At 47.2% G+C, this 26215-nt stretch overlaps 1 protein-coding gene across 3 annotated transcripts in view; it reads right to left on the bottom strand.

Annotated features, from left to right (window-relative positions):
- Positions 1-26215, bottom strand: part of LOC119441445 (glutathione synthetase-like) — an 87045-nt gene that overhangs the window by 22720 nt on the left and 38110 nt on the right. For all 3 annotated transcript variants that reach the window (XM_049661303.1, XM_037706062.2, XM_049661304.1), the window contains 3 exons: positions 23339-23497; positions 13686-13752; positions 2895-3086 (listed from right to left, as the gene is read on the bottom strand). In XM_049661303.1, coding sequence (XP_049517260.1) covers positions 2895-3086; positions 13686-13752; positions 23339-23497 — 418 coding nt within the window. The remainder of the gene's footprint in view (positions 1-2894; positions 3087-13685; positions 13753-23338; positions 23498-26215) is intronic.

Below are 26215 nucleotides of genomic sequence, written 5' to 3'. Positions count from 1 at the left end.
CCTTGTGTTTTTCAGCACGTTTCAGCGCCACAAGTGCTCTTTAAAGAGGTATACCTTTGCTCATCGAGTGCACCCCAAGGAATGCTATGGCGCAAGTCTGCCTGCGGTCTTTTGGCAACATTTCGGCATCCAAGAGACCGCGCTTTTCTGGCATCGCAAGGCGTCAGAAAAACTTTATTTTCGTGAGGATTCTATCACGGGGGCCACCAGCGATGCGATTGCGACCGAGATTAATGGTTTGGGTGCGCTGCAATATGGAATATGACAGATTCCGCTCGCTCCGCAGTAATACAGCTAGGAGCATTCGGCCCTCACTTGATACCTCTTACTAGGTGGTCATCGGTTGTGGGTTCGGTATTTTTGTGGCCTTTTCTATGCCTGCATGAAACTAATTCGTCAGCGGTATTAATTTGACACTGCATGCACAAAAGCGTCGCCACTTTGCTCTAAGCGGGTCAAGCGGGTGTGCTTCGAGTAATGCAGCTTAAAATGCATGCGTTTGGGTCAAGACTGGAAGAAATTTTGACTCGTGACATTGCTGTGGCGACATCTCGTAGTGTGTATCCGCATGAACAGCTGTTTGCACTTCGGCACAGTTTGTGAACGGTGCAGAACATTAACATAAACTTCGCACAATATTACCAATGCACTGGGTTGAAATAAAGTATGCATCGCATTTAGTTTTACAGTATTTAGTTACCCCTTGGATTGCCTCACATAGATTCAAACACGTATGTTTGACAGGCAGAATTTTTCTTTTTGGCCAGGTTGACGAAGTGGCATGGTGATGACAGCAGCATGACAATGACACAAACCATAGAAACACTGAACAGACAGACAGGGCCAATCCAGTTTCGAGCTCTTGACTGTCATCACAGTAAGGGCTCACTCACACCTTTGAAGGGCAGATGTCGCACGAAGTTGGTTGCAAAGTAACTGCATGATACATAGTCGCAAATACATAGTCGTAAATGCTCATTCTGGTCGAAAAGCAACTCTTTTGGATCAGTCATTTGCTGCTAGATTTTCCAGTCACGCAACTGCAGTCGCAAACCATCTGAACGAATCATCAGCGCGCAGAAGCAGGTCGTCTAGACACGCTGACAATTATTTTATTTGGCGATGGCGGAGTGAGTAGATGGAGCAGAGCTATGGCGGCTAGAAGCGGGAGGCGAGAGCAATGGTGGCGGCAGAGTGTTGCAAGCAATCATGACAGCAGCGGCGGCGCTGCAGTCGCCAGCAAGATCGCTCCCCGGGCGCGAAGGCACGGCGGTTGGTGCCGTGGGTTTCGAAGCGGGCGTTTTTGTTCGCAATTAACGGTCGCATATTTGACATAACTCACGTTAAGCTAATGCATATCATATGTTGTTAGTAGAGGAGACAATAAATGACTAGCAGCTATCCTCTGATGAGTGCTTAAGTGTTAAAGATGCATTCGCTTGGGGCCCGTCATGGCCGGCATAAAGATTTTGCACTGGTCTCGGTCGCACACATGCTACGTGCTTTCCGAATCGTGAAAAAATAAAAAATGATTTCAGCTAATGCGAAGAATATTATGCTGGTGGTGTTAGTAAAGAAAGCTGCACCGATTTCTAGGCGAAGAGCTCCTTAGGTCATATTACTGCGATCGACGCACTGCATCCTGCTGGTCAAATTGATTAATATCAATACATGATGCTCTAGAAATCATTCCACATACGAATTAAGTAAACAAACTTAGTTTAGTCGCCAGTGTGAAGAAATAGAATGGTGGTGACCATGAAGAATACTCAAGAGGACGACAGACAGCACTTGATTATATATGATTCAATATACAGGGTGTCCTAACTATCGTGCACCAAGATTTAAAAATATGCAAATGCCATGTAGCTGGACAGAACTAAGGTAATATTGGTTGCCGTCGCTTGGAGACACTGAGATTATGTTTTTGAATTCCACCTGATTACATAATCACTCTTAATAATTTATAAACTTCTCAAATATTATAATTAGATGAAAAGTGTCAATGAGAAAATTGTAGAGCAACATGGAACACTCCCGATACAGCTTTCTGTTACTCAACACATGCTACATAAAAGTGTTTTTCCGAGCGTGAAAGAAGCCCGTGAATTGCCGAAACATTGCCGCGTGACCTGCCGCTCGAGGCACCTTGCGCGTACGCGTGTAGCAATATTGAGCAATAGAAAGCTGTATCGGGAGTTTCTCATGTTACTCTACAATTTTGTCATTTACACTTTTCATCTAATTAAAATATTTGAGAAGTTGAATAATTATTTATGACTAATTATGTAATTAGGCAGAACACAAAAAAATAATCTCAGTATCTCCAAGCGACGGCAAGCAACATTATATTGGTTCTGTCACGCTGCCACGCTTGAAGTGCCTCATCGTCATCAGGCACCAAGAAAAGGGATGGTTTTTTCTTCTGCTTTTCTAGCAGAAACATAGCCTGTTGTGCAGCCCGGCGCAGAACAGTGCGTCTGTCGTTTCATGCGAGTTGCCATTGCTTCTTAGGGCATGGCAACGTGTAAAAATATTGTCACCACAAGGAGGCAACACTGCACAGCGTGAATGCGAACAGAAACGAGCGTGGATCAAAAAGAACCGAACAGAAGCATGCCGACCGAGCGCACTCGCTAGCTCCGTCAGCAGCCAAGCTACAGCGGAGGCATCTTACCGTCGACGCGCGCCACCACTCGGCTTCATGAATCACTGGAACACGCGCGGCGCTCTCCGACGGCCGCGTTGCTCCAACCTCCCCCTTCTAGCCACTGTAGCAGAGCATTGGTTGCCGTGAGTTGCTCCTTGGTTGCCAGCCACAACCTCTGTCAATCACCAGCGTGAATGTGCCTTAAAGGTTACACAGAAGGCTAATGTGAATGAAGGGTGCTCACCAGGTCGAGGGAGTACAGCCCCGTGAAGGTAGCACTTATGCGGTCGGCGGTCACCTTGTTGGTGAAGAAGCGCTCGAGGACGTCTGGCTGTGCCAGCACCTGCTGAACCTTTTTGGTGCCTGCCAAGTGGTACTGCACCGAGGGACACTTGATGGCACGAGACAGCTCCACCCGAAGGCGTGTCTCCCAGCTCTGCAGACACAAAGGAAATGGTGCCAAGAAGTAAGCCTTCAGGAGCAGGGCTCTTTTCAAGCAGCTGACAGTTTGACAAGAAACTGTGTCTGGTTCAGCACTATGACATGTGAATATGTCAGTGAGACTGGAACAGTTACAAAATGCTAGCAGTACCACTTTAAGTGCAAAGCATTGACAGCAAGATATAGCGTTGCACTCGAGCTCCTCTGACGGTGTTCTAATAATATGCGAGGGTGACGTGGTAATGCAGTGGGCAAGGCAACTGCTGATGCCCAGCAGAAACATTACCCTGGTAGCTACCAGGCACCTCACAATGCTGGTGTGATGAGGAGCGACACCAGCAGCAATGCAGGTGTCGCGCCTTGTTGGTGGATGAGATGAGACCTCTGAAAAACTGTCGGATTTGTCAGTGCCCAATGAAAGTATTAGAAAGCTTTAGTTTGACACTTACTGTCTGTTCCACACGAACCAGCATTTTCCCACAGCTGCTTAGAAGGAACGCTGGTTTGTGTTTGTGCACAACGGCGATGCCGAAACGGCATGGCCGTTGTGGAAGGCAGAATGCTGCCCTGGCTCTGCTGTCAAACTGATTGATTGGAATGTGACTGTGTGTCCGTTTGGCTTTGTTTTTTGCAGCCAAACAGACTGCATGTTGCTCGCACTTTTATAAAACTTCTAACATGCTTATTAAAAGAGGCAGCAACTGTCTCGCCTTAACCTTTTCAGAGTCGGATCTTTTTGAAGGTGAGGTGACGCACCACAAGACTGATTCTTTCTTGGGTAAAACAAAAATGAACACAACGGTTTATTTTAGGGGTGAAGCTCCTTAGGGTGTGGGTCTGACCCTCCTCTGTAGTATGTAGTAGTAGTAGTAGTAGTAGTAGTAGTAGTAGTAGTAGTAGTAGTAGTAGTAGTCGTCGTCGTCGTTGTAGGTAGCCACGTCTACTTTTATGAGAAAAAAAATTCCGAAAGTTGTGTCCGTAGTGCGGAATCGAATCAGGGACCCCTCGCTTCCGAACGCGCTGCGCTAACCACTACGCCACGAAGCGCACATGGACACACGCACCACGATGACAATACCCAACATTAACGAAAGAATGCGCGTTTCTAACGCGTTTGTGCTAGCGCGTTACGGCCCGTGTAAGAAGCTGGTGTAAGACGCCGTGGCCTCGCCACCTTACCCCCGTATTCATAAACGCTGATGGCGTCGGCAAACGCGGTGCACGTTCCGGCATGTGTAAACGGCTGCGTAAGACGCTGTTGCCTCTCCCCTTTACTAGAGAGTACTGCACGTTTCTAACGCGTTTTTGCTAGCGTCCCCTTAAGCGGGAGATGGTGCAATTATAATGAAGGGCGCTGTTATAAAATAGGAATGACGTCACATATGGCGCGTGTCGTTGGTGGAAGTCAATCGTTCGATTTAGTGCGGCGAGACTGGGCGAATTACACGGAAGATTCACGGTTTACCGATGATTCCCTCCGGAGGTTCGCCCACTCATCATCATTCACCCCGTGGATATGCGGTGTTTTTTTTTTGGTTATGCAAAACGCAAGAAATGACACGAATAATGGCAAGTGTACCCTTGGTATGGCCTCACATTACTATCTTTGTTTCCTATCCCCTACCTAGTTTCATTTTTTATGCGCACGTGGTAACATGCCAGTATATCAGCGACACTGAAACAGTTTACGTCTCATTCTTGCCCTGAGAAGGGCAAGATGAGAAATTATTCAATCATCATTCACCCCGTGGATATGCGGTGTTTTTTTTTGGTTATGCAAAACGCAAGAAATGACACGAATAATGGCAAGTGTACCCTTGGTATGGCCTCACATTACTATCTTTGTTTCCTATCCCCTACCTAGTTTCATTTTTTATGCGCACGTGGTAACATGCCAGTATATCAGCGACACTGAAACAGTTTACGTCTCATTCTTGCCCTGAGAAGGGCAAGATGAGAAATTATGTAACCTTCAACTCCACGCGTGTGATCCACACATGTGCCGTCGTTATTGGGACATCTTGGTGCCTCGACTGTCCACGTTACAGCTATTTCAATAAAAGTAAAGCTGTCGAATGAAAATTGCTATCAAAAGCGAAGTTGCATTCGCCAAGTCTGGCATCTATCAGAACATGTGTGAGTTCCTGATCCTGTCCATTTTGAAATGTGAAAAGCAATTATGAAATGCACAAACTAATGGCGTAATGGGCATGGAAAACTTCTTCTTTCTGGGGTTTTACGTGCCAAAACCAGTTCTGATTATGAAGCACGCCGTAGTTTTAAGGTTTGTTTATTTTATCACATCAATTCGGGTAGGTCTACTGTCCTCTTGATAGAAGCAAGTGTGTAGCCCTTCTGCATCTAAGCAATCACAGCTTTCGTGTTGCTTTGCTGGTTTCTTTAAATATGTGCTTCTTTTATAGAAAACACGGCCAAACTCTATCATGGCAAGAAATGACACATCTCACAAAACAGCACATAAGATGCACAAACTGGCATGCCCGACAACAGAGGAATAGTGAAAGCTTGCATAAAAATAAATGGGATTAGTGAGATTGCATAAAAGATTTGTACGGCCTATAGTTCGTTAATTAAAGTGGAGCCCGCTGACACAATATGCTAAGTGTTTACAAGTAAACTTATCTATTTGTTATAAAGTCCGGGTATTATGTATTACCATGTATATTATGTATCTATGTATTACCACCTCCAGGTGTTTGCATGTGAGTTACGGTATCGGATGAGTTGAGCTAAGTTGAGCTAATGTTGGTGAGCTAAGGTAGCAGCTATAAATTTCATTTCTAATTTAAAAAAAGAAAAAGGAACAGAAGTAACTCATGCAGATGGTGGTCTATATTTCAAGCAACGAGAATTCGACAATCCTGCTTGCAAGCAGCATAGCGAACTTGTCAAATGGAGAACGGCACTAAATTTTCCGCAATTTGATCCACAATACTTCAGAAAATTGGGTAATTGCGACTTGCCATTTGCACCTAGCAAACCCTTGCAATATTCCATGGCATCAAACACTCATCAGAGGCTGTACCCTGGTTAACTTGCACATGCCTTGCACAATGCGCCGCAAGTATGCAATGCAAACTAGCATCCAAATGAAATGCAGCATCACAGTACATTAGAATTAAGCATGTTATGCATAATTTAGTGCTCTTTTTTCGTGCTTTGCGCTGGATTTGACAATGCCAGTCGCAGGGGCAAAGCGAGGGGAAGGAGGAAGGGGGGGCAGTCAGGTCACCTTTCTCCACCCCTTCTTCCTTGATGTTTCTGTGTATTATGATACCTAGCATAAAACAATGTGCAACAGCCTTCACTTCCTCAATCAGGTGCATGCCCCCCTCCCCAGAAATAATTTCTGGCTACACCATACACTGGTCAGTCGGGCCTCGATGTAACGAACATTGGTATAATGAATTATTGGACATAAAAAAATAAACCTACAATGTTTCTCGCCAATATCAGCAAGCAACAAATACTATAGGATAGTGGATACAATGAAGGTATCTTCTTGTGGCTTTGTTATAGTGACACTTGACTGCATCGTCGCAACCACGGACCAATTTTTCTACTGTAGTCAGAATGGCTGGTTTGGCAAGTAGGTTTGTTACAATTCAGTGAAAAAGGTGCGATGTTAAGAACATGGTGGAAGCTGTCAGCAAACTGCGTGAATGACACTTCGACTATGACCGGCCAGCTATAGTCATACTCGCTGACTACAGTCGCCAACAGATAAGGACTTCATGGGGACCACTTAAAAGTTAAAAGTCTTAAAGAACCAAGTTAAAAGTCTGAATGAGTCCAAAAAAAAAAGCCAGCAGTTTCGCCCGAAAGGCGAAGCATTGATTGCGATAGCAAATTAGTAGACAGCTACACAAAGTAAGGATAGTAGTTTTATTGGCCGTATAAACTTGGAAATATTCGCTTACTAACTATGTTAACAAGCATGGTGTCTGCACCCACAGGCAAACATGAACACATCACACTTGCTGACTGCGGACACTCGCTGTTGAAACGGTGGCATGAAGTGCGGGCAGCAGCAGCAAGCGAAGTGACCTTTGTGCTGTCTATTGCTTCAACGCAAACTGAGCGACGAGAACACCACATGCACAAAGGTATGAGAGCCTGGAGATCGCTTTAAAGATAAGGCACACACGACCACGCAAAGTACGAAGTTGATGACAGAGTAGACACCCCCTCCTCCCACGCTGCCTCCCCGCTTCCCTCCTTGTGCACGTGAGATTGAGCTATGATCGTCAGTTCCCCATGCTCGCGGTCGCGAAATACGCAGTTGCTGTCAGAAACAACGCACCCCCCCCCCCTCCCTTCTGACATTCCCCCACAGCCTTTTGCGGGACGGAAGACAGCGCCTTTCCTGTCAGCTTCCCTCTCTTGCGCCGGCCAGGTTGAGCGGCGATCGTCGGCTCACCTTGCGCAGTTTCGCTCGCACATACAGCATATGGTGACGGTGTTATCGCCCTTGGGCTTTAAACGGAACATCACGGCAACGGCGCCGACGATGCAAGAAATGCGCTTGGAGTGTCCATATAATTGCTATCGCAATAATAACAGATCTGCAATACAAGAGTGTCTTTATTCCACAAATGGCCAGGAAAACTTGTCAGTGCATTGCTGCACATACATATGCTTGCATGTGATGTTGTCATTTTGTATTTCAACATGTAATTATCGACAGGGCAGCGTGCAATAACACTGACAAAGAAGGAACATGCAAAAAGGAGTCATGCTCGAGTGCAGCGTAAACAGGACAAGCACGCTACCCTACCTATACTTACATAATGAACCAACTATGTCAAACCAGTTTTATTGTATTTCAGGCATTGTCATGCTGTCGCCACAGATAGATAAAGGTACGATCGGTGCATGACGAAATCTGTATTGCTTGGCAAAATCAACAAAGGTTTGCCTTGCTTTGATGGCGAAATGATCGCAGGATTCTTTGCAACAGTTATGTCTGGCACTTCTCTCACTTTATCGCCGCACTTGTCAGCACCAACATAGAGGACGGAGCTGGTGCAATTTATATCGACCACATTTTCACTGATTGCTGCTCCATGCCGAGTCCCTGCCAGTGCATTTCACCTAACGGCTACACAATCACTTTTCGTGCCGGTGGAAATGTCTAATATAGATGATTTTGAAACGGAAGAGTTTTGGCAGATGCTGTCAAACAAGAGATTGAATTTGAAGGGCAGTACATACCATGGAGGAAAAATTAGTAAGGCGCGTCTCAGTTTCGCTCGCAGTGTGTGTGTATGGCTCGTGCAAACTGCGGCCGTTCCTCATTCTCAAGAGCAGATGGCCTCTCTGCTTCAAGAACGTGAAAGGTGTTCCAGTCCAGTACGCGTCCCACAAGAAAGCGTTGATGACACTTGCATCTTTTGACTGAGTGGATACAGGCATGGGAGATGCCCGTACATGGGAGATGCCGAAGTGGAGATGCCGGTCGGTTGGGTTTGTCTTCTTGTAGACGAGGGCTTTCTGCAAACAGCATTTCAGGGCTCCGCAAGCAGCCAAAATGAATACAGCCCCAACCACTTAGATTAATCTTTAGAAAATTCTAGGATTTTACAGATGACAACCACAATATGATTATGAGGCATGTTGTAGTGGGGGACTTCAAATAATTTTGACCACCTGGGGTTCCTAACTCGCACCCAATTCAGGACTGATCTTTACATTCCAGTTTGGATTTAACAAAACCACTGCACTCCCCATCTGCACTTCGCAGGAAGACCATCGTGACAGTGCGAAGTTCAAGACTCATTGCTGTGCGAATTGTGGGTCTGCGCTGAAGAGAGAGAGAAACAACTTTATTTAAATAAAGATCGTGCTTGGTCACTGTGGGTAGAGCCCCTCTTCCACGGCCCCGCTGGCTATTGCGGCGCGCCGGGCCTGGTCGAGGGTCGCCAATCCGCCTTTTTCATTTTCCTGTGCTGCCCTCTGCCGCACGCCACCGGAAACGTTTTGGTAGGGTGCCGGGGCTTTCGCCGGTTGATTTGTGAACCTGCGCCCTTGTTGAGTGCGCATCGGTTGTGCATTTCGTGGATTGCGAATAATTATTAATGGCTTCTGAGGGGCAGCATGTCGTTCCTGGAAGCCATGTAGCACTCACCAACTATATATATATAAGGTGAGCAGGCGTGATAGCGCTGTTTTGTTACGCTGAGGTACGCTGAGTACCCTCTGCCGGCGCGGCTGCTTTGGAGTTTGTTGTCGCTGACTCCTGCACTTGCACCTCGCTTTTCTTACAATTCTTCTTGCACATTCTTTAGACATTTTGCATAAATAAGAAGTTCTCGAGCGCGCAGCCTTCCGCGTCAGATTTAGCAAAGCGGTGCGCTTGTTTCCATCGACATCTACAGCCACAGATCGTTGTTAGCGTCCAAAATTGGGAAAAGGTGCATCGCTGATATGAAAAAAAAAATGTCAAAACGTCGAACAAAGCACACATACCGGCTCATATGAGCCGCGTTATTCCACCGTGAGATGAGTCAGTATGAGGGCCTGAGCTACTCAACGGTGACTGTGATCCAGTTACAAATATTGGGCTGTTAATTTATTACTGATTCTCGCTTTTCTTTAACTTCATCATACTTAGTTTGCGCTTGTCATAAAGCATTATTATAGACAAATGTGCTGACATAAGCGCTCATTTAAAGGCCGTGTTGTTCTCCCGCAAAAACGCGGATGCCATCGCTGACACCGTTGGTATATAAATGAGCGAGGCGGCTGTTTATGCTGCTGTACCGAATATACCGTCTCATGTTTCGCGTTTGACGCAGAGATAAACAGTACATCTCAGGAATTAAGAAGTGCGCGAGCATACCAACACGTAGAAACCGACCCATCTACGTTGCGAATACGAGCGGCAGCCTACGGGAACGGTGACCTATACAGATGTTGGCACAGCCGTTGGGCACAGCGCTGTGTCGCCGCTTGCAGATTATTGTGTACGCGCCGTGTGAAGCGAAGAGTAGTTTATTTCAAATCGCTAAGGCCAGAACTGAACTATAAAAGCAGTTTCATTCGTCCTAACTTGCTTACTTTTCAGTACAGGTCCGCCGGTAGCGGGTGGAAGAACTCGACGGAGCCAGGCCTAAGCTTCGCTGAAATCAACATTGGCTCAAATTTCATGTGCACGGCTTGCGCATTTCAACCTTTCAACTTCGTAGGCATGTTTTGACTTACCTTGAGCGCGATTATTTATATATACCAACGAAGGCGTTGCGGCTATCGCGTTATCGGTTCGACGGCCTATCGCGCGGGTTTAGGTCGAACGATGGTATACAGGCACGATGATTTTATCGGTGCCGTGGACATGAAAGCCCGTCACAGTACCAAAGCCAGTCTTACGCTACGCACACTTTCAGTACTGCACTGACGTCGAGCTACCAGTGGAATTTCAACGCGGTACACGGCACGAGTTGTCAGTAGCGCGCGTCCGAGCGCTTTTTTTTTTTTTTTTCGGGGTACGTTTCCCCGAGATGGGGCCGCACGGCCGCGCGAGCGACCCTTCCAAAACGTTTCGCGACTAATCCGCCAGGGCAGGGCGCATGCGCCGTCGGGCCGTGAAAAAGGCGGATTGGCTTCCCAAGTCCAGTTCGGAGAGTCGCGCCTCCCACGACCCATTGTTAAGTGTATCGTTAAGTAGCGGCGAGATGGCATTTGCCAGACGCTGCATGCATTCGTAAGTGATGTGTCCTAGTGTCGGGGTGAAGTCGCACCATGGACATCTGTCACTGTGTTTGTTGGGAAATATTTTGTGGAGTCTATGAAAGTGTGGGTAGGTGTTTGTCTGTATTCGGCGCCAGTCCCTCGCCTGTCGCCTGTTGAGCTTGGGGTGAGGTGGAGCTTTGGTTCGTCTTCCTAGTCGTTGTACCTCAAGTGTGTCTCTCAGTGTGCTGCCGGGTGTCGGAGAGGCCTCCGTTCGAGCGGTATGTATCGCGGCTCGACCTGTTATACCTTGAGCCAGACAATCCGCTCGATCGTTGCCTTCCAGTCCGGTATGCACGGAGGAAACCAGCTTATCCGTGGTCCATTTGGAGGCTTGGTCCTAGTATGCGAAGAACCAAGCCATAGCCACCGTGGCAAAAGCGCGCCAGGTTGTCCGCCTTCACCTCTTTATGTTGTAGGCACGGAAAAAGTCCGTTTATGACACCCGCCATCAAGACTTTGACTTCAGTGCAGGTGACCTAGTTCTTCTATGGACTCCTTCACGGCGTGGGGATCTATCAGAAAAATTGCTCTCCCGATACTCCGAACTCTACCGCATCCTCCGGCAAGTCAGCAACGCCACTTACGAAATCGCCCCACTCAATGCTACAACATCGTCCCTTTCATTCTACGTCACGCACGTTGCCTGCCTCAAGCCATGCCATTCGGCCATTTTCTGGCAAGCACTGGGTTGGCGGTTTTGTTACCAGAGGCACTGTCACGGTGCTACAAGCAGAACGACCGACGAAGACACAATTATCAATGGGACAAGGAAGACGACACAGTGCTGCTAGGCTAGACTATCCACCATACGGGTGTGCCCTAACTAGCTTGTAAATAGCGAATACATTTTCATTAATCGCCATCTCTACGCGTATCATTTTCAAACTATTTCGTGATCCCCTTTGAGTACATTATAGAGCAGAGTTCCATTATTTCGACACCAGTTAAATTAAATTTTCAGTTAATTCGACTCCGAATGAAGCATTTCTGAGGGCACTAACTTTCGACATTTTGATCCTAAAATTGGTCTTTGCCAGATAAATTGAACTTGACCAGTCAGCATGCATGCACCTGACCCCTATGGTGACCCCTTTAAAGGCAGTGTCTGTCTGGGTGGAGCTTAGCGGGACAGTGAATGCATTGAACACACCTTATCTTCCATCGAAAATGCCTATTTTAGGCTTGCCCTAGGAATATTTTCAAACAATATACGTAGGTCAGAATGTCTGATTACAGAATTTACTCGACTGTCACGCCTTTATTTTTTTCTTTTAACCGTAAAATACCGAGCAAGCGCCCCTACCCGTGCAAGAGCCCCCCCCCCCCCCTAACTTCACTGCTAATTTCAAATTTCCGCGCTGTTCCGGGAAAGTGCCCCCCCCCCCCTCCCGCTCCGCACCAACACTGGCCTGCCACATCCAGTCCACGAAAATGATGGCAAATTCGGCAAATCGACCGGTGCGCATCGGGGTGCCCCGATGAGCCATTTCATCGAATCATGGTCGTACCCGGGTGCCCCAGTGGGCACACGAGTGCATCGGGGCGAACTGCGGCTGGCGGTCTGTAGTTCACGGACCGCCGGCCAATGGCAAGATCTGCCTCTCGCACGGCACAAAGGAGTTCCCTGCGGCACAGCGACGTGACCACTCGGTGACAGAGGAGTTGTCGCGGCTACGCTCTGGCATCGCCGGCAGCTTCACCGCTGCTAATCACTCGCCACCGATATCGTCGCTAGGCCTTTTTCAGTTCACTTCGAATATGTAGCAGACGGCGCTTCAGCACGAACCGCCGACGCTCCCAAGCAGCAATGTTTTGTTACCGTCGTTGCCGCTTTACCCTCTTCTCGCAATAATTTCACACGATGAAGAAAACATGCTGATATTTGCGGCGCCACCAGCTGCGATGCGAGCATGGCCGAGCCGCGGTTCGCTGTCCGCCGTCGGTAGCCATGCACTGCAGCTGAGCTTCACTTGTATCGGAACTCTCATTAGTGCTAAATGTTTCACCGTGAACATGTTTTTTAATAAAGTGAACATTACGCGTCACTTTACTCCTGCAGACATAATTTTGCCTGAAATAGAAGCTGCATAACCAATGTTCGACCGGCGACGTGCGGTGCAGCATCGATGCGCTTTCTGTAGTTCTTTTGGTGGTTTTGAGTAATGGTGGTGTTGAGAGTGATAAACACCACTAACAAATATTTGGCTTAATAAAGTTCATGTTCATTAAATTTTAATACTATTCCCACAGCGCTTTTTTTTTTGCGGGAAAATTTTGTCGTGGCCATATTGAATTTTGGAGCCGTTTCGGGATAGCGCCCCCCCCCCCCTAACTTACCGGTAATTTTGACTTGCTCGAGGGGGGGGCGCTTGCTCGGAATTTTACGGTAAGAAGATTAAACTGAAAACAGCCTGCGCTGCATTTTTATGCTTTACCGCAACACACAGATGTAAGGCAGTGAAGCTGACTTTAGGAAGTCTGCCACCATTGTGAAACGCACATTAAACCCTTACCCATTTTTCTTGCTAGGAAATCGGCTGCACGTAAGATTTCTACTTTGTTTATGAGCTTTAATGTCATTTCTTCGTTAGTTTTTTTACTTTGGACACACAGAAGGTGGGCGCCCGTTTCATTCGGGGGCATGTTAGAAGAATCTGGCAAATACTGGCAAATAAATCAATGGTGTGTTCTGGCGTTAGTTCTGCATCTTAATTTGTTTAATACGGCCCGCTGGATAATTCGATCAATTCCGTCGCTCACGTCAGGTGCGAATTACGGAAGTCGACTGTATCTCCAACGATATGTATGCATGTTAGCAATAAGTATTCAGGATATAGGTTACCTTGGCATCCATTTGTTGCGGAGTATAGGCCGTCCGGTAGTAGACCACAGCAATTTCCACACCATCACTGCAAAGAAAACAGTTTTTCAGACAGGGCTTGTGCTCCATACCAATGCAACAATGACATGCCGCAAGTACTCCATGAAGCACAGCATGCTCTTATACGTAGCCAATGCTATATCATTCGGAATGAATTAATTGTGGGGTTTTACTGTAGTATTCGAAGTCAAAAACAATGTCTGACTAACAAACTAGGCAATTCATCTACAAATAACAGCTTGAACGCTTGTCAACATAAACAGCATAACAGCACCCACACTGTTATGATTGTCTCATATGTTCCTTTAACTCCTCACTGCTGCTACACCACAGCCTAGGTGAACTACAGGGCAAATGCTGCAATAAGGGTACATTTGAATGTGTATAAATATGCAACTTATCTCCGAGGATGATTGTAGGTTGAAACACGCGATCATGTATTGCACTAGGTACTCAATCCACCTCAACAACAGCAGCATAAACTCCGATCATGTCAAGTTAAATCACTTTGGCGCGTATCACAGAACCGTTTACAATTTAGAAGGTGCCACATCATATCAACTTGACCTTGCAGACGCCAAAACAACTACAGTGGAACCCCGCTGTTAGGTTCCCGGGTGCTGCGTTTTCCCGGCTGTTACGTTGTTTTTGGCCGGTCCCGGTACAGCTCCCATAGAACCCAATGCATTGGTAACCCCCCTGTTACGTCGCAACTGTGGGACCGTTCTCGCATCATACGTTGCAAACTGCCACCCCGTGCGGGCCCGAGCGGCCATCATGCCTTTTCATGTCGCTTGGCTTGGTGGCTTGACGATGGCACTGGCCACTTAAAGTTCCGGGGGTGACACCTATGACGTATTTTCAGTTCCCGCTACCAAAAGTATGGCCCTTCAGATCCCCATTTACTATCTAAAGATGGTGTCTATGACACGTTGTGGCCCTAAAATTGGTTTTGGCTCCATAGATGTTCCGTATAAAGTCCAAGGGCAATATTGCCGTCACCTCGCACTGTATGCTGTATGTGCGAGTGAAAGCGTGCGAGGGGAGCCGACGACTGCGTCTAAATCTTGCGCACGAATAAAAAAAAAGCAGGGAGGAAGCGCGCCTTCTTCCGCTGCGCTCGAGGCACCAGCGAGGAAGCGAGGGGGGAGGGATAGCAGGCGACGTTGTACTCTGGCATCAACGGCGTACGGCGTGGCGGTGTGCGGTCGTGCGGGCCGTATCTTGAAGCCGATCTACGTTGGGGGCAGAGTCTAGGCTGTGTAGGTGTGTCGGCGGCTCATAGCTTTGTGCGTGCTGTGTGTTCTTGGTGCTCAGTTTGCGTTGAAGTGGTAGACAACAGCACGAAGGTCACTTTGCTCGCTACTGCAGCGGCGCTTCCTCCCGCCAGCATTTGACAGCGCCTGTCCGCGCTCATCAAGTGTGATGTGTTCATGTTTGCCTGTGGGCGTTGACACCATGCTTGTTAATATAGTTAATAAGTGAATGTTTACAAGTTTATACGGATGATAAAACTACAATCCTTTGTATAGCTGTCTACTAATTTGCTATCGCAATCAATGCTTCGGCTTTCGGGCGAAATTACGACTTTTTTTCACAAATAAGAATTTATATAATATTGTGTGCAGTGCAGCACTACTCCTATTTCTCAATTTTTCCTGTTTCTCGGCTCTTGCGTTTCCTGGCTTTTGCGTTTTTTTTACGGTCCCGTGAAAAACGTATCAGCGGGGTTCTACTGCATCAGCAACTGCCACCGAGCGTATACCTGGCATACAACATGACGCATTTGCCCAAGCCAACATGGTGGCGAAGTCTAACAGCTCATAGATGGCCCCACTGTGTATGCAACATGACGACGCACTGGATAAAATGGTCTATATAGATGGCTCATGCACAGTGCGGCCATTCGTTATCATCGAGAGCAGATCACTACACTGATTCAAGAATGCAGAAGGCCTTCTGATGATAATCAATATTTTTACTAAGTGGCAATGGGAATGGGAGGCTGAACTGATGGTGTTGGCTGTGCTGCTAAGTTGTCTTCTAATGGACCAGGAGTTCCTGCGATACACATTTTATGGCTCCGTGAGTGGCTAAAATTAACACCCACTTGGATAGATTTTTACATTGCAGTTTAGATTTAGCAAAACCAATATTCGCCACATCTGCACTTTGTGGAAAAAGCATTGTGACAGCAGCATGCGAAACTCCTTAGTGTGCAATTTGCAGGCCCACAGTCCATGCTGAACGTGTTTATTCATGTCCGAGTCCATTCCCCCATGGACTCATATGTTTTGTAAACTGAAAGTCCCTTTTGAATCTAACAGAGCCTGCCTGGTTGACTCAATCGCAGAATTGTGATGATTTTATTGTAATGGAGATGCAGCCTAGGCACGTTCATACACAATTCGCAGTACAATTGTGCTTATGATGGCACAGTGACTGTCCATACAGGGTGGTTTCTGCAGTGCTGTGTCAATTTCTATCTTGATTAACCTGAATACAAATGTGCTACAAGCACTTTGACGCATGCAAGACACATTATAGTCTCGTGGCTGGCTGACACCGGTTGGGGTTAGCATTGCATTCAGTATCAAAGGCCATTTCATAGTACAACTGACTGCAACATTCTTGTGCAAAAAATTGTGTGTTAATTAAGCTTTTGTGTGTTCGACACAGCCTTGAAAAAACAAATTGGTAAATTTCAGCTTTTCATGATCTCAAGAAACTGTCCAAGACATACGACTTTTCAGATAAGTTTCAGACAGGCATATTTTACATTTTGAATTAATCATACATTGAAATATTTCGCGATCCCTTTAGAATTCAATATTGGGAGTGAGGACTTATGGAGTCGCCATCTATCGGAAGCATCTTGCTTCTGTAGTATGATGGATAACGCGGCATGCTCCTCATAGATTTGGCTGTTGGCGCTGAATAAAAACATCACGCGGGAGCCCTCCTGAACATTTCTGTAAGTACTCCCGAAACGAGGGAAGCTTCTTACTGTCGAAATAATAACCCTGGGCAAACAGAAAGCACAGAATGGTTTACAGATGCTATCTCTTTACTGAACATATACAGTGCGTGCCCACTGCGTGCGGTCGCCGCGATGGAGTTCCCCGAACCGGCTTCTTGCGTGAAAGGTAGGCAATCACTGCGAGCAAACTATGTGAAATATGTTCTTATAGTGGGCTGGCTGTATAACCAAATGGAGCATAACAGAATGAAGCTTCAATGCAGCCATCTCACGGGTTCGCAGCGACCGACTGCCTGTCTGCATACATGTCCGCACACAATGTTTTGCCTTCACTGCGAGCACGTTTTCGCACCGTGCTGCGAGCTTTAGGCTGCAGCATATGAGCATTTGACAGTACACAAGCAACCATTGTTGCGTGGACGCTATCACAACTATTCAAAAATAATTTTGTTATAACTGGGATTTCGACGCCTATGGCGACTTGTGATATGCTGTCGCAGCGATTCAATTTTTTTTCTAAATTCTTGGACGTTTCAATATCATTCTTTCTCAAGTTGCATTGCACTGTATGTTTATCGATCTTCTCAACAAGCAATTTCCCGCTGCTTCCTTTTTATTAATCCAGTAGATTTATAGTTTGGTGCTAACACAAACATGAGCATATGCCATGCCTTTTTTCAAGGTGCTTCTTGCCGTTTCCTTTCCACTCTAGTGAACTTGCCAGTTTCTAGCATGAACAAGTTCACAGACCAAAGCTTTGTGACACAAGCATGGCAGCGCACGCGGGTGAGCGTCCCAGTGCACACTTTCTGCTACTCGCCGTGAACATCGCAGCCCGGACGCTACAGCAGCAATCTTCCTCGCGGAAGTGCTTGCTGTACGCCCGAGTTGCAGCCGATGGCTGCTTGCTGGTGTTAAGTTTCGCAATCCAAGCTTCATGCAGCTTCTTGTGCTGCGGGTACAGTGAAACCTCGTTAATACGATCTTCACGGGAAATGGGAAATAAGGCGTATCATCCAACGTATTATCCAACCAAATCATATAACGGGAAAAAAAAAATAAGATAACGTATCATCCAGAAAAACGTATTACGCAGAGGCATATCAATGAGGTTCCACTGTACGTGCGAAGGCTGACACTGGGCTCCGTTTCGTACGACCCGCACTGCGGCACCGAGCAGTAGCCTGCTATGTTGGACACCTTCAAAGGCAGCCACATACCTATTATAGTGCTTTCAAGTGTTGTCAAGCAGCCACCCGAATCGGGAAAACCTCCCTACTTAAGCAGAACTGGAAAGCAGGTGGAACTTTAACACTTTTGTTTTCAGCTCGCTTCAGCGCTTTCGAAGCCGACGACGCGGTCCCTGTGTCCACGTGATCCCTCATACCACGTTACGCCGACGGCGGCACCAGCTTTTCCAGTGGCAGAACTCACCCCCATATCCGGGATCAACTGTATTTTGAATTATCAATATGTTGAGGTATTCGCAATATCCTTAGGGATATATATATATCTGGGATAGACTTTGTAATGATGAAATGAGTGCTAAGGAAAAAAAAAAGCACATTCGTGGGTGACAAAGAATTGGATGGAGATTTGAGACAAGGAGATTTGTGGGTGCATGAGGGCTCAGCTTAAGAACAGTAAAAATAGGAGATATTCGGTCGACTATCATGTTTACTCGAATCTAGGCCGATACTTTTGTTGAAAAAAATGAAGTAGGAAAGCAGGGGTCAACTCAGATTTGAGCATGTGGTGTGGCCGCAACCGCCACATACGTAATACCACCTCATGGTCACAGACTTGCAGCGGCATACGCGTGCACTATTTTGTTTTCTGTAAACGATTGTTTGGAGCAGTTGTCTCAATTGTTGCAAGTGTCGCGCTGTAGCCTCGTGCCAACCACTGCGATGGCACCCACCAAGCGGTGCCACTACATCGCAGCCTTTAAGCGAAAGGCCATTTTACACACTCAGAAAACGTCCAACCTCCAAGCCCAGCATGAATTCGGTGTGGATGAAAAGAATGTGTGATGATGGCGGTAACAACGAAAAGAGTTTTTCAACTGCGCAGCAGCCCGCATGGGTTTCACTGGACCACAGAGGGGCCAACACCAGGAGGTGGAATATGTGGCCAAATTCATTAGGGCAGAGAGAGAAGCGAGAACGCCTGTGAAGACAAAGATTATGCAGGCAAAGGCGAGGGAGGTCACCAGCGTTAGGGTTGTCACATGAACCAATTTCAAGGCCAGCAGGGGCTGGATAACGCGTTTCACGAAACGTTTCAGTTTCAGCCTCAGAAGACGGACTTCTTAATTATGGGGTTTTACGTGCTAAAACCACGATCTGATTATGAGGCACGCCGTAGTGGGGGGCTCTGGAAATTTGGACCACCTGGGGTTCTTTAACGTGCACCTAAATCTAAGTACACGGGTGTTTTCGCATTTCGTCCCCATCGAAATGCGGCCACCGTGGCCGGGATTCGATCCCGCGACCTCGTGCTCAGCAGCCCAATACCATAGCCACTGAGCAACCATGGCGAGTGACGGACTTCTGCGTGCCATAACTACCCAGCGACTTCAAGGAGAAGCTCCTCCCATTTCAGTGCTATGTCATCAAAAAATGGCTGCAAAAGAGCTATCAACTGGTGTAGATTGTGAACGCCTACCAGACACCGGTGTTCTTCAACATGCCCATGGCATACACGGTAAACGAAAAGGATGCCAGAGAGATCAAGCTTAGGATGGTGGGTTATGAGAAGCAGTGAACAACAGTAATGTTGTCCTGCTTTGCCGATGGACGGAAGCTGCTGCCATACATCATCTTCAAATGCAAGAAACTACCGGCTGGAGAAAAGTTCCCCAGGAATGTTGTTGTGCGTTCACAAGAAAGGTTGGATGAACAGCGCCATGATAGAGGACTGGGTGAAGACGATTTGGTAACGCCATGCAGGTACCGCGTTGTGCAAGGAATCACTCCTGGTGCTCGATTCTTACTGCGGGCACCTGACTGATGCTGTGAAGACCAACCATTCTCAAGGTGGTACATACATCGCCATCATTTCTAGCGACATGACAAGCCAAACCCAACCACTTGATGTCTCCATTAACAAGCCTTTCAAGGATAGGCTTCGCAAGCATTGCACCGACTGGCTTACGTTGGAAGAGCATCAGCTCACTCCAACTGGGCACATCAAGCATGCTTCATTTAGCCAGCTGACAAACTGGATCGTGGCGGCATGGGAAGAAATTCCAGCTGAAATGATCATCAGAGCATTCTGACAATGCAGCATTTCTAATGCGCTCGACAGAAGCGAGGATGATGCCCTTTATGAAGACGTGAGTGAAAAAGAGAACAGTGATGTTGTGAATGACGACGATGAGTGAACTTTGGACGTACCTATGATATGCACACTTGCGTAATAAAATGCATGCTTTTCTGTCAATCAAGAGGCCTTTTTTTCATCCGGCTTGCATTCGAGGTATTTTTCTGTCCTTGTGAATTTTGGGGTTCAGCCTACAATCGAGGCCGGCCTAGATTCAAGTGAATACGGTACTTTGTACCACAGTGGACATAATTACACTAATGATGATGATGATGATGATGACTGTGCAACAGGAACTAGGACAAGTATGAATCTTCAACTTCTGACAAATTGACTTATTCAGACCAAATACAAGATAGACCTTGACACAGAGCTATCATTTGTTGGACACTGTCAGAATACTGCTGAAGGCTGGGATGGGACTACAGTGTAGACCGCTTATAACACAAGTCGCCAGCCCCGCGAATATCTGCACTATAAGCGGTACCACACTGTAACCAAAACGATTTTCAAGCACTGCACGTATGCAAAACATGTAGACCAAGCATATAGACACGTTTTGTACTATCACGCGCACATCGCGATTACGTTTTCGCCAGTGAGCTGGCGAAAACATAATCACGATGTAGCCGGTGCTCTTCAAGCTCGACAGCTCTGCACCGAGTCAAAACGAAACCACTGTTTGCCGCAACTTCTGCGGAAAAAACCGTGACTGCGATCGACACGATTATGAACGGCGACTTTGCGGTGCTGAAGGCACAAGCCTGACGCACGCACTGAATCTGGACGAATTACCTACCATTCGCTGCAACAACTGCAGTTGAAACCGCGGTCGCTATCTATGCGATCATCGATGGCGACTACGCAGTTATTTAGGCATGCGACCGACGCACGTACCGAGTAAAAACGAAACTACTGTTTGCCGCAACCGCTGCGGAGAAAACCGCGGCCGCTATCGACGCGATCGTGGATGACGACTACGCAGCTACAAAAGCCCGCAGCCAACGCGGTGTTATGCGCGGCGGTAAATGCAAGAATACAGGCTTTAAAGACACAAACAGGCTCAAAGCATGGATCCAGCGTTGCTGTCATTCACATACGATTTCAACTGATGGCTGTGGCGATGCGGACTCCACCGCTTCGTTTCGGGTGGACGCTAGCGCCGTTCTTGCTCTTTTGCGTCGCACATTTGCGGCGCTCCTCTCTCACCGAGCTCCGAAAGTAGTCCGGATTAACCGATGTGCGGCCAAATAAGTACGAATTAATGAGTTTGATTGCGATGAATAATGCATACGCCGGCCGGCAGCGCGCATCTTGTTGAGAAGCGTGCTCGCTGCTGCCCTTGTCGGCGAGATTTTCCTGCGGAAGCCGCATTATAACCGGTATTTCGTCTCACGCGGCTGCACTGTAAGCGGTATGCATATACATGGAGTTCTATGGGAGGGTAAACGGGAGTCGGAAAAAGCCGCATTGTAGCCAGTTCTGCACTATAAACGGTTACGTTATAAGTGGTCTATACTGTACTACCAACTTGCTGTTTTAAAGAGAGCTTCATGTTGTCTGGTGTACAAAGATAGCAATGCATGTCAGCACATACAGATGACTCGTGCATGCATTAGCAAAAGTGCGTGTACAATATGTGTCTGTTTATGGGACACTGTGAAATTTCAAAGTTCACCCGAGTTAATGGTCTTGGCGGTATGGATTGTCATACATACCTACCAAGTTTATGATTTTAGCATAATGCATCCGATTTTCTGCACATTTTTACGAGTATCGTATTGAAACCGATACTTTTAAGATTTTCTGCGTTATGTGTTCAAAACTCACAAACGCAATGAGCGTTGGTTAATGGCGTTGCAATTGTGGTGAAAAACGACGACGATGGCAGCTACATATGTGACACGACACGGCAAATAAGAGAGCACAAGGGTTGGTGGCAGAAGAAAAGGAAGAAGACATGAGCGAACGGGCAGCTGCGGCCACGAGGGCCGATCGAACAAGGGCCGAGCAAGCTTTGTGAAAGCAGTCCCGAGAGGGCTACCCGGGTGTATCGCTGGGTAGCCTCGTGACGGGTCGCAAGCCACCGAACCGAGGTCCTGCCCGTGTCCCGTGCCTGGCCCGTTCCTGAGATCTGGCAGTTCCTGTGCTCTAGGGAGCCTGGTGCGTTCGTAGTTCCGTTCGCTTCATCTTGCCCATTCGTGGTGCCAAGTTGGCAACACTGAATATGTTGGCTTGTATACAAATCCAAAGCCAACAATCATTTGCGGAAACAACATAGGTGATTGCCTTTGCTAGCCCTATCGTTCTTGTATCGTGTGTATTGCTGCCAAAGCTGTGGTACATGATCCCGTGAAAGCAGCTTAAGCGATGTCGGGAAAGAAGGGCTTTATTCAAGTATTTATCCCCAGTTATTCAGCTGACTTTCCATTCATCAAGAAGTGGAACCGAAAGGTACGTATGCTGCATTATGTGCTGCTGCAATGTCACCATTTTGCACACTGGTCACTGGGACATCCTACTGCGTCTAGGTATAAAAAAAACAAAAAAAAACAAAAAAAAACACAAGGACTCAGCAAAACTAGCAGACTCAAACGAGAAGCTTGGAGGGTTCAGCAGCCAATCAATGGATCTCGATACTATTTGAGCTGAATGCCTCTGCTGTACAACTGGACCAGTCTTCAACATACAAGGCGTAATGAGTTCGTTGTGCCAATATTGTGACAGGTTTGTTGTGCATTTCCCCTGACTAAAACTTTCTGAGCAATAAAACGGTATTTTAGTATTTCTTTATGCCATAGTAGTATTTTTTGGCATCTTGTGTAGTATCTTAAGCAGTGTGGAGTTGGTAGGTATGGTCATGCATCTGTATCCGTGCGTCTGCATCGCAGGGGCCTTGTATCAGAGCTTGTGCGCACAATGTGGTGCAAAATTCACAAGTAAAGATTGACTGCTTCAATAAGCAGCAAAACAAACAAAGGCCAGGGGTTAGCCAATACCAACTTCACACAGGGAGCAAACAGTGGCTACCTTTTTTGTGAAACCTGGCGGTGTTTTCTGAAAATGCAGCCCCAAAACACGGGACACAGTAGAGAAGACATGAAGACACAAGCGCTCGTGTCTCCGTGTGTCTTCTGTTGTGTCCCGTGCCACAGCGCTACATTATCGCCATGCATCCACCACCATCTGGTCGAGCAAACAATATTTCTACAGGCAGGTTTCCCAAATGCCATGAAACTCGGGATCCCCTGAAATTAAACAAATGATAGTAAAATGGCACTATCATCCTGCCACCTGATGTTGCACTCACACGAAGAGGTTTCCCTCCTTGATGACGCAGTCGTGCAGTTCAGAGAACTTCCGGCGCATCACCTTGACGGACATCTTCCCCTTAGAGAGGCCGTACTCCAGGTTGCGCTGGTCACACACATTGTACGTCTCCTCTTCCACCACAAACAAGATTGCTGCCCTGAAATCAGTGGTGCAACCATATTATTTTACCGCACAACTACGTTCAACTGCCGTCAGCTGACTTCAAACTTCGTACTGTTTTGAGTTCAAACACAGCAGCAAAAGACCACCAGCCAGTTGGGAAACTGATACCTCACTAAACTGACAAGGACTGACATGGAATACAAAACACAGCAATAATTTCCAAGTGTTCATAGTGAGAAAGTATGCAATTTTATGTGGATCGCATTGCAAATAGCAAACATGCATGACATCATATCAAGCACACATAAATGATCCTTAAAAACAAAACAATTCCTCAACAAATAGCAACAGGGGTGTAATGCTCGCACATTTGTCTGCCAAATTATGCATACTCGGTGCTTCACGCACAATTGTGAATTTGGTCTGTTACCATAATACGAGAGGCCAAATATATAGTCTGAATTTCAGCCTTCCCTTGTCAGTAACATTGTTATATCAAGCTGGTTAGAAGTGCAACACTGTCTACAATGAATTAAACAACAGGCACGAAGGAACACCGAGTGTATGTTCGTCATCATCATAATAAGGTCCCTGGCAGGACGAAGGCGTCTTCCAGTGATCTCCAGTTGCTCCTACATACCTGCCAAGTTCGGAGAAACTAAACCCGGGAGCTCTTCTGACCGGAGGGGGGGGGGGGGGGGTAAGCGGTTACACAACCCCCTCCCCCAACATCGATATTTTCAAGTACTGCCACGGGCACATCATTACAATTTTATTTACAGATATATACAAATGACCACATTAACATCAAAGTCTCACTTTTGCAAGCATTTCGTTGTTGCTAATTTTGCCTTCAAGAATTCTTTAAATTTAATGAAATTCTCGGGTCTCATGTGCCACAACCCCCATCTGATTATAAGGCCCGCCGTAGTGGCAGACTCCGGAATAATTTCAACCACCTGGGGTTCTTTAACGTGCACCTAATGGACGGCACAAGGGCGTTTTTGCATTTTGCCGCCAACGAAATGCGGCCGCTGCGGCCGAGATTTGTTCCCGCGAACTCGTACTTAGCAGCGCAATGCCAAAGCCACCAAGCAACCACGGCGGGTGTTCAAAAATTCTTCAGATAATGCTTGATTGTAAGAAATTCCATTTCTTTCACATTTTGCGAGGTTCCCATTTCCCAGTGTCTTGAACGAGCGGCGCTGCGTTCTCGTATTTTTCACGATGTTAAATTGCCGCTCGCACTCTGCATTGCTCCGTGATGTAAACATAATGCCCAGCGTCCCTTCGGAAGAGCACTACATTAAAAATACTTGAAGTTATTTTTTGCGCTCGCACTCCTTGCTTTTAAAGTCATGATGACCGTAGGCCTACGCAATGCCAGAGCGGCTGATGCCGAGAAGAACGAGGGAGAGTCTAGTGTTGCTAGATGCGGAAGGTGGCATTCACTGGCTAGCTTAATGGCACTAGGGCCACTATGGCACCCAACAACACTGTCAGTGGAAGGAGCGGCTCTGCGGTTAACAAAATAGTGCATATGAACAGTATACACCACTTACAACGTAACCGCTTATAGTGCAGGACCGGATATAGTACAGTCTTTTCAGACTCCCATGAATTTTCCCATATCACTCCATGTATATACGCATACCGCTTACAGTGCAGCCGTGTGAGATGAAATACCGGTTATAATGCGGCTTCCACAGGAAAATCTCGCCGACAAAAGCGGCAGCGAGCATGCTTCTCAACGAGGTACACCCACCGATGGGACAGGAGATCAACGAGGGCAATGTGGAGGAGGAGCATGAGACGTGGAGCATGAGTCCAAGGGCGATAAAATCGTTGCCGCGCGCTGTATGTGCGAGTGAAAGCTCGCGGGGGGCCCGAGCCTTAACAGAAAGCGAACGCACAGTGGAGAGCAAACGCGACTTCCACCGCGCGAAAGGCAGTGGGAGTATGAGAGGGAGGGAGGGGGGGTGACGCAGTGCTGCGGCACCAATGCATATCTTGCAAGCGGGCGCAAAGGCAACTGGTGACGCAATCTTCCACGCGAAAGGAGCAAAACGGGAAGGCAGCACGGAAGGGAGGGAGGGGGGGGGGGGGGCTTCTACTCTGCCAACAAATGCGTTTGCGCCTGTGCCGGCTGTCGGTGCTGTCGCGCGCACCGTATCTTGAAAGCTATCTCCACACGGCTCTGACCTTTGTATGCGCTGTGCTTACGCCGCTCAGTTTCTGTTGAAGCAATAGACCGCACGAACCTTTGCTCGCTGCGGCGGCCGCATTTCCCCACGCCCGCATTTTGACAGTGGTTGTCTGCGGTCATCGAGTCTATTCATGTTTGCTCGTGCGCGTTGACACCACCCTTGTTAATTCAGTTAGTAAGCGAATGTGTCAAGTTTATGCAGCCGATAAAACTACTATCCCTACTCCTTATAGCTCTCTACTAATTTGCAATCAGAATTGATGCTTCGCCTTTCGGCAAAACTGAGACACTTTTTTTTATTACTTTGTCTGCTTCATGCGAAGATCGTGGATACTTGGACATTAACATTTCTACGTTCGTAAATTTAAACGGATGCAAAACTCCCAGTCGCACGCTTCGATTCTCGGATATGTGTGGCTGCTTGGTCTACATGTTTTGCATACGTGCAGGGCTTGAAAATCGTTGTTTCGGTTATAGTGCGGTACAGATATTCACGACTCCGGCGACTTACGTTATAAGCAGTCTACACTGTATAGGGTTTCCCTA

This window comes from Dermacentor silvarum, chromosome 2, assembly GCF_013339745.2.
Source record: "Dermacentor silvarum isolate Dsil-2018 chromosome 2, BIME_Dsil_1.4, whole genome shotgun sequence".
NCBI lineage: Eukaryota > Metazoa > Arthropoda > Arachnida > Ixodida > Ixodidae > Dermacentor > Dermacentor silvarum.
This window is presented reverse-complemented; position numbering and strand designations above follow the sequence as displayed.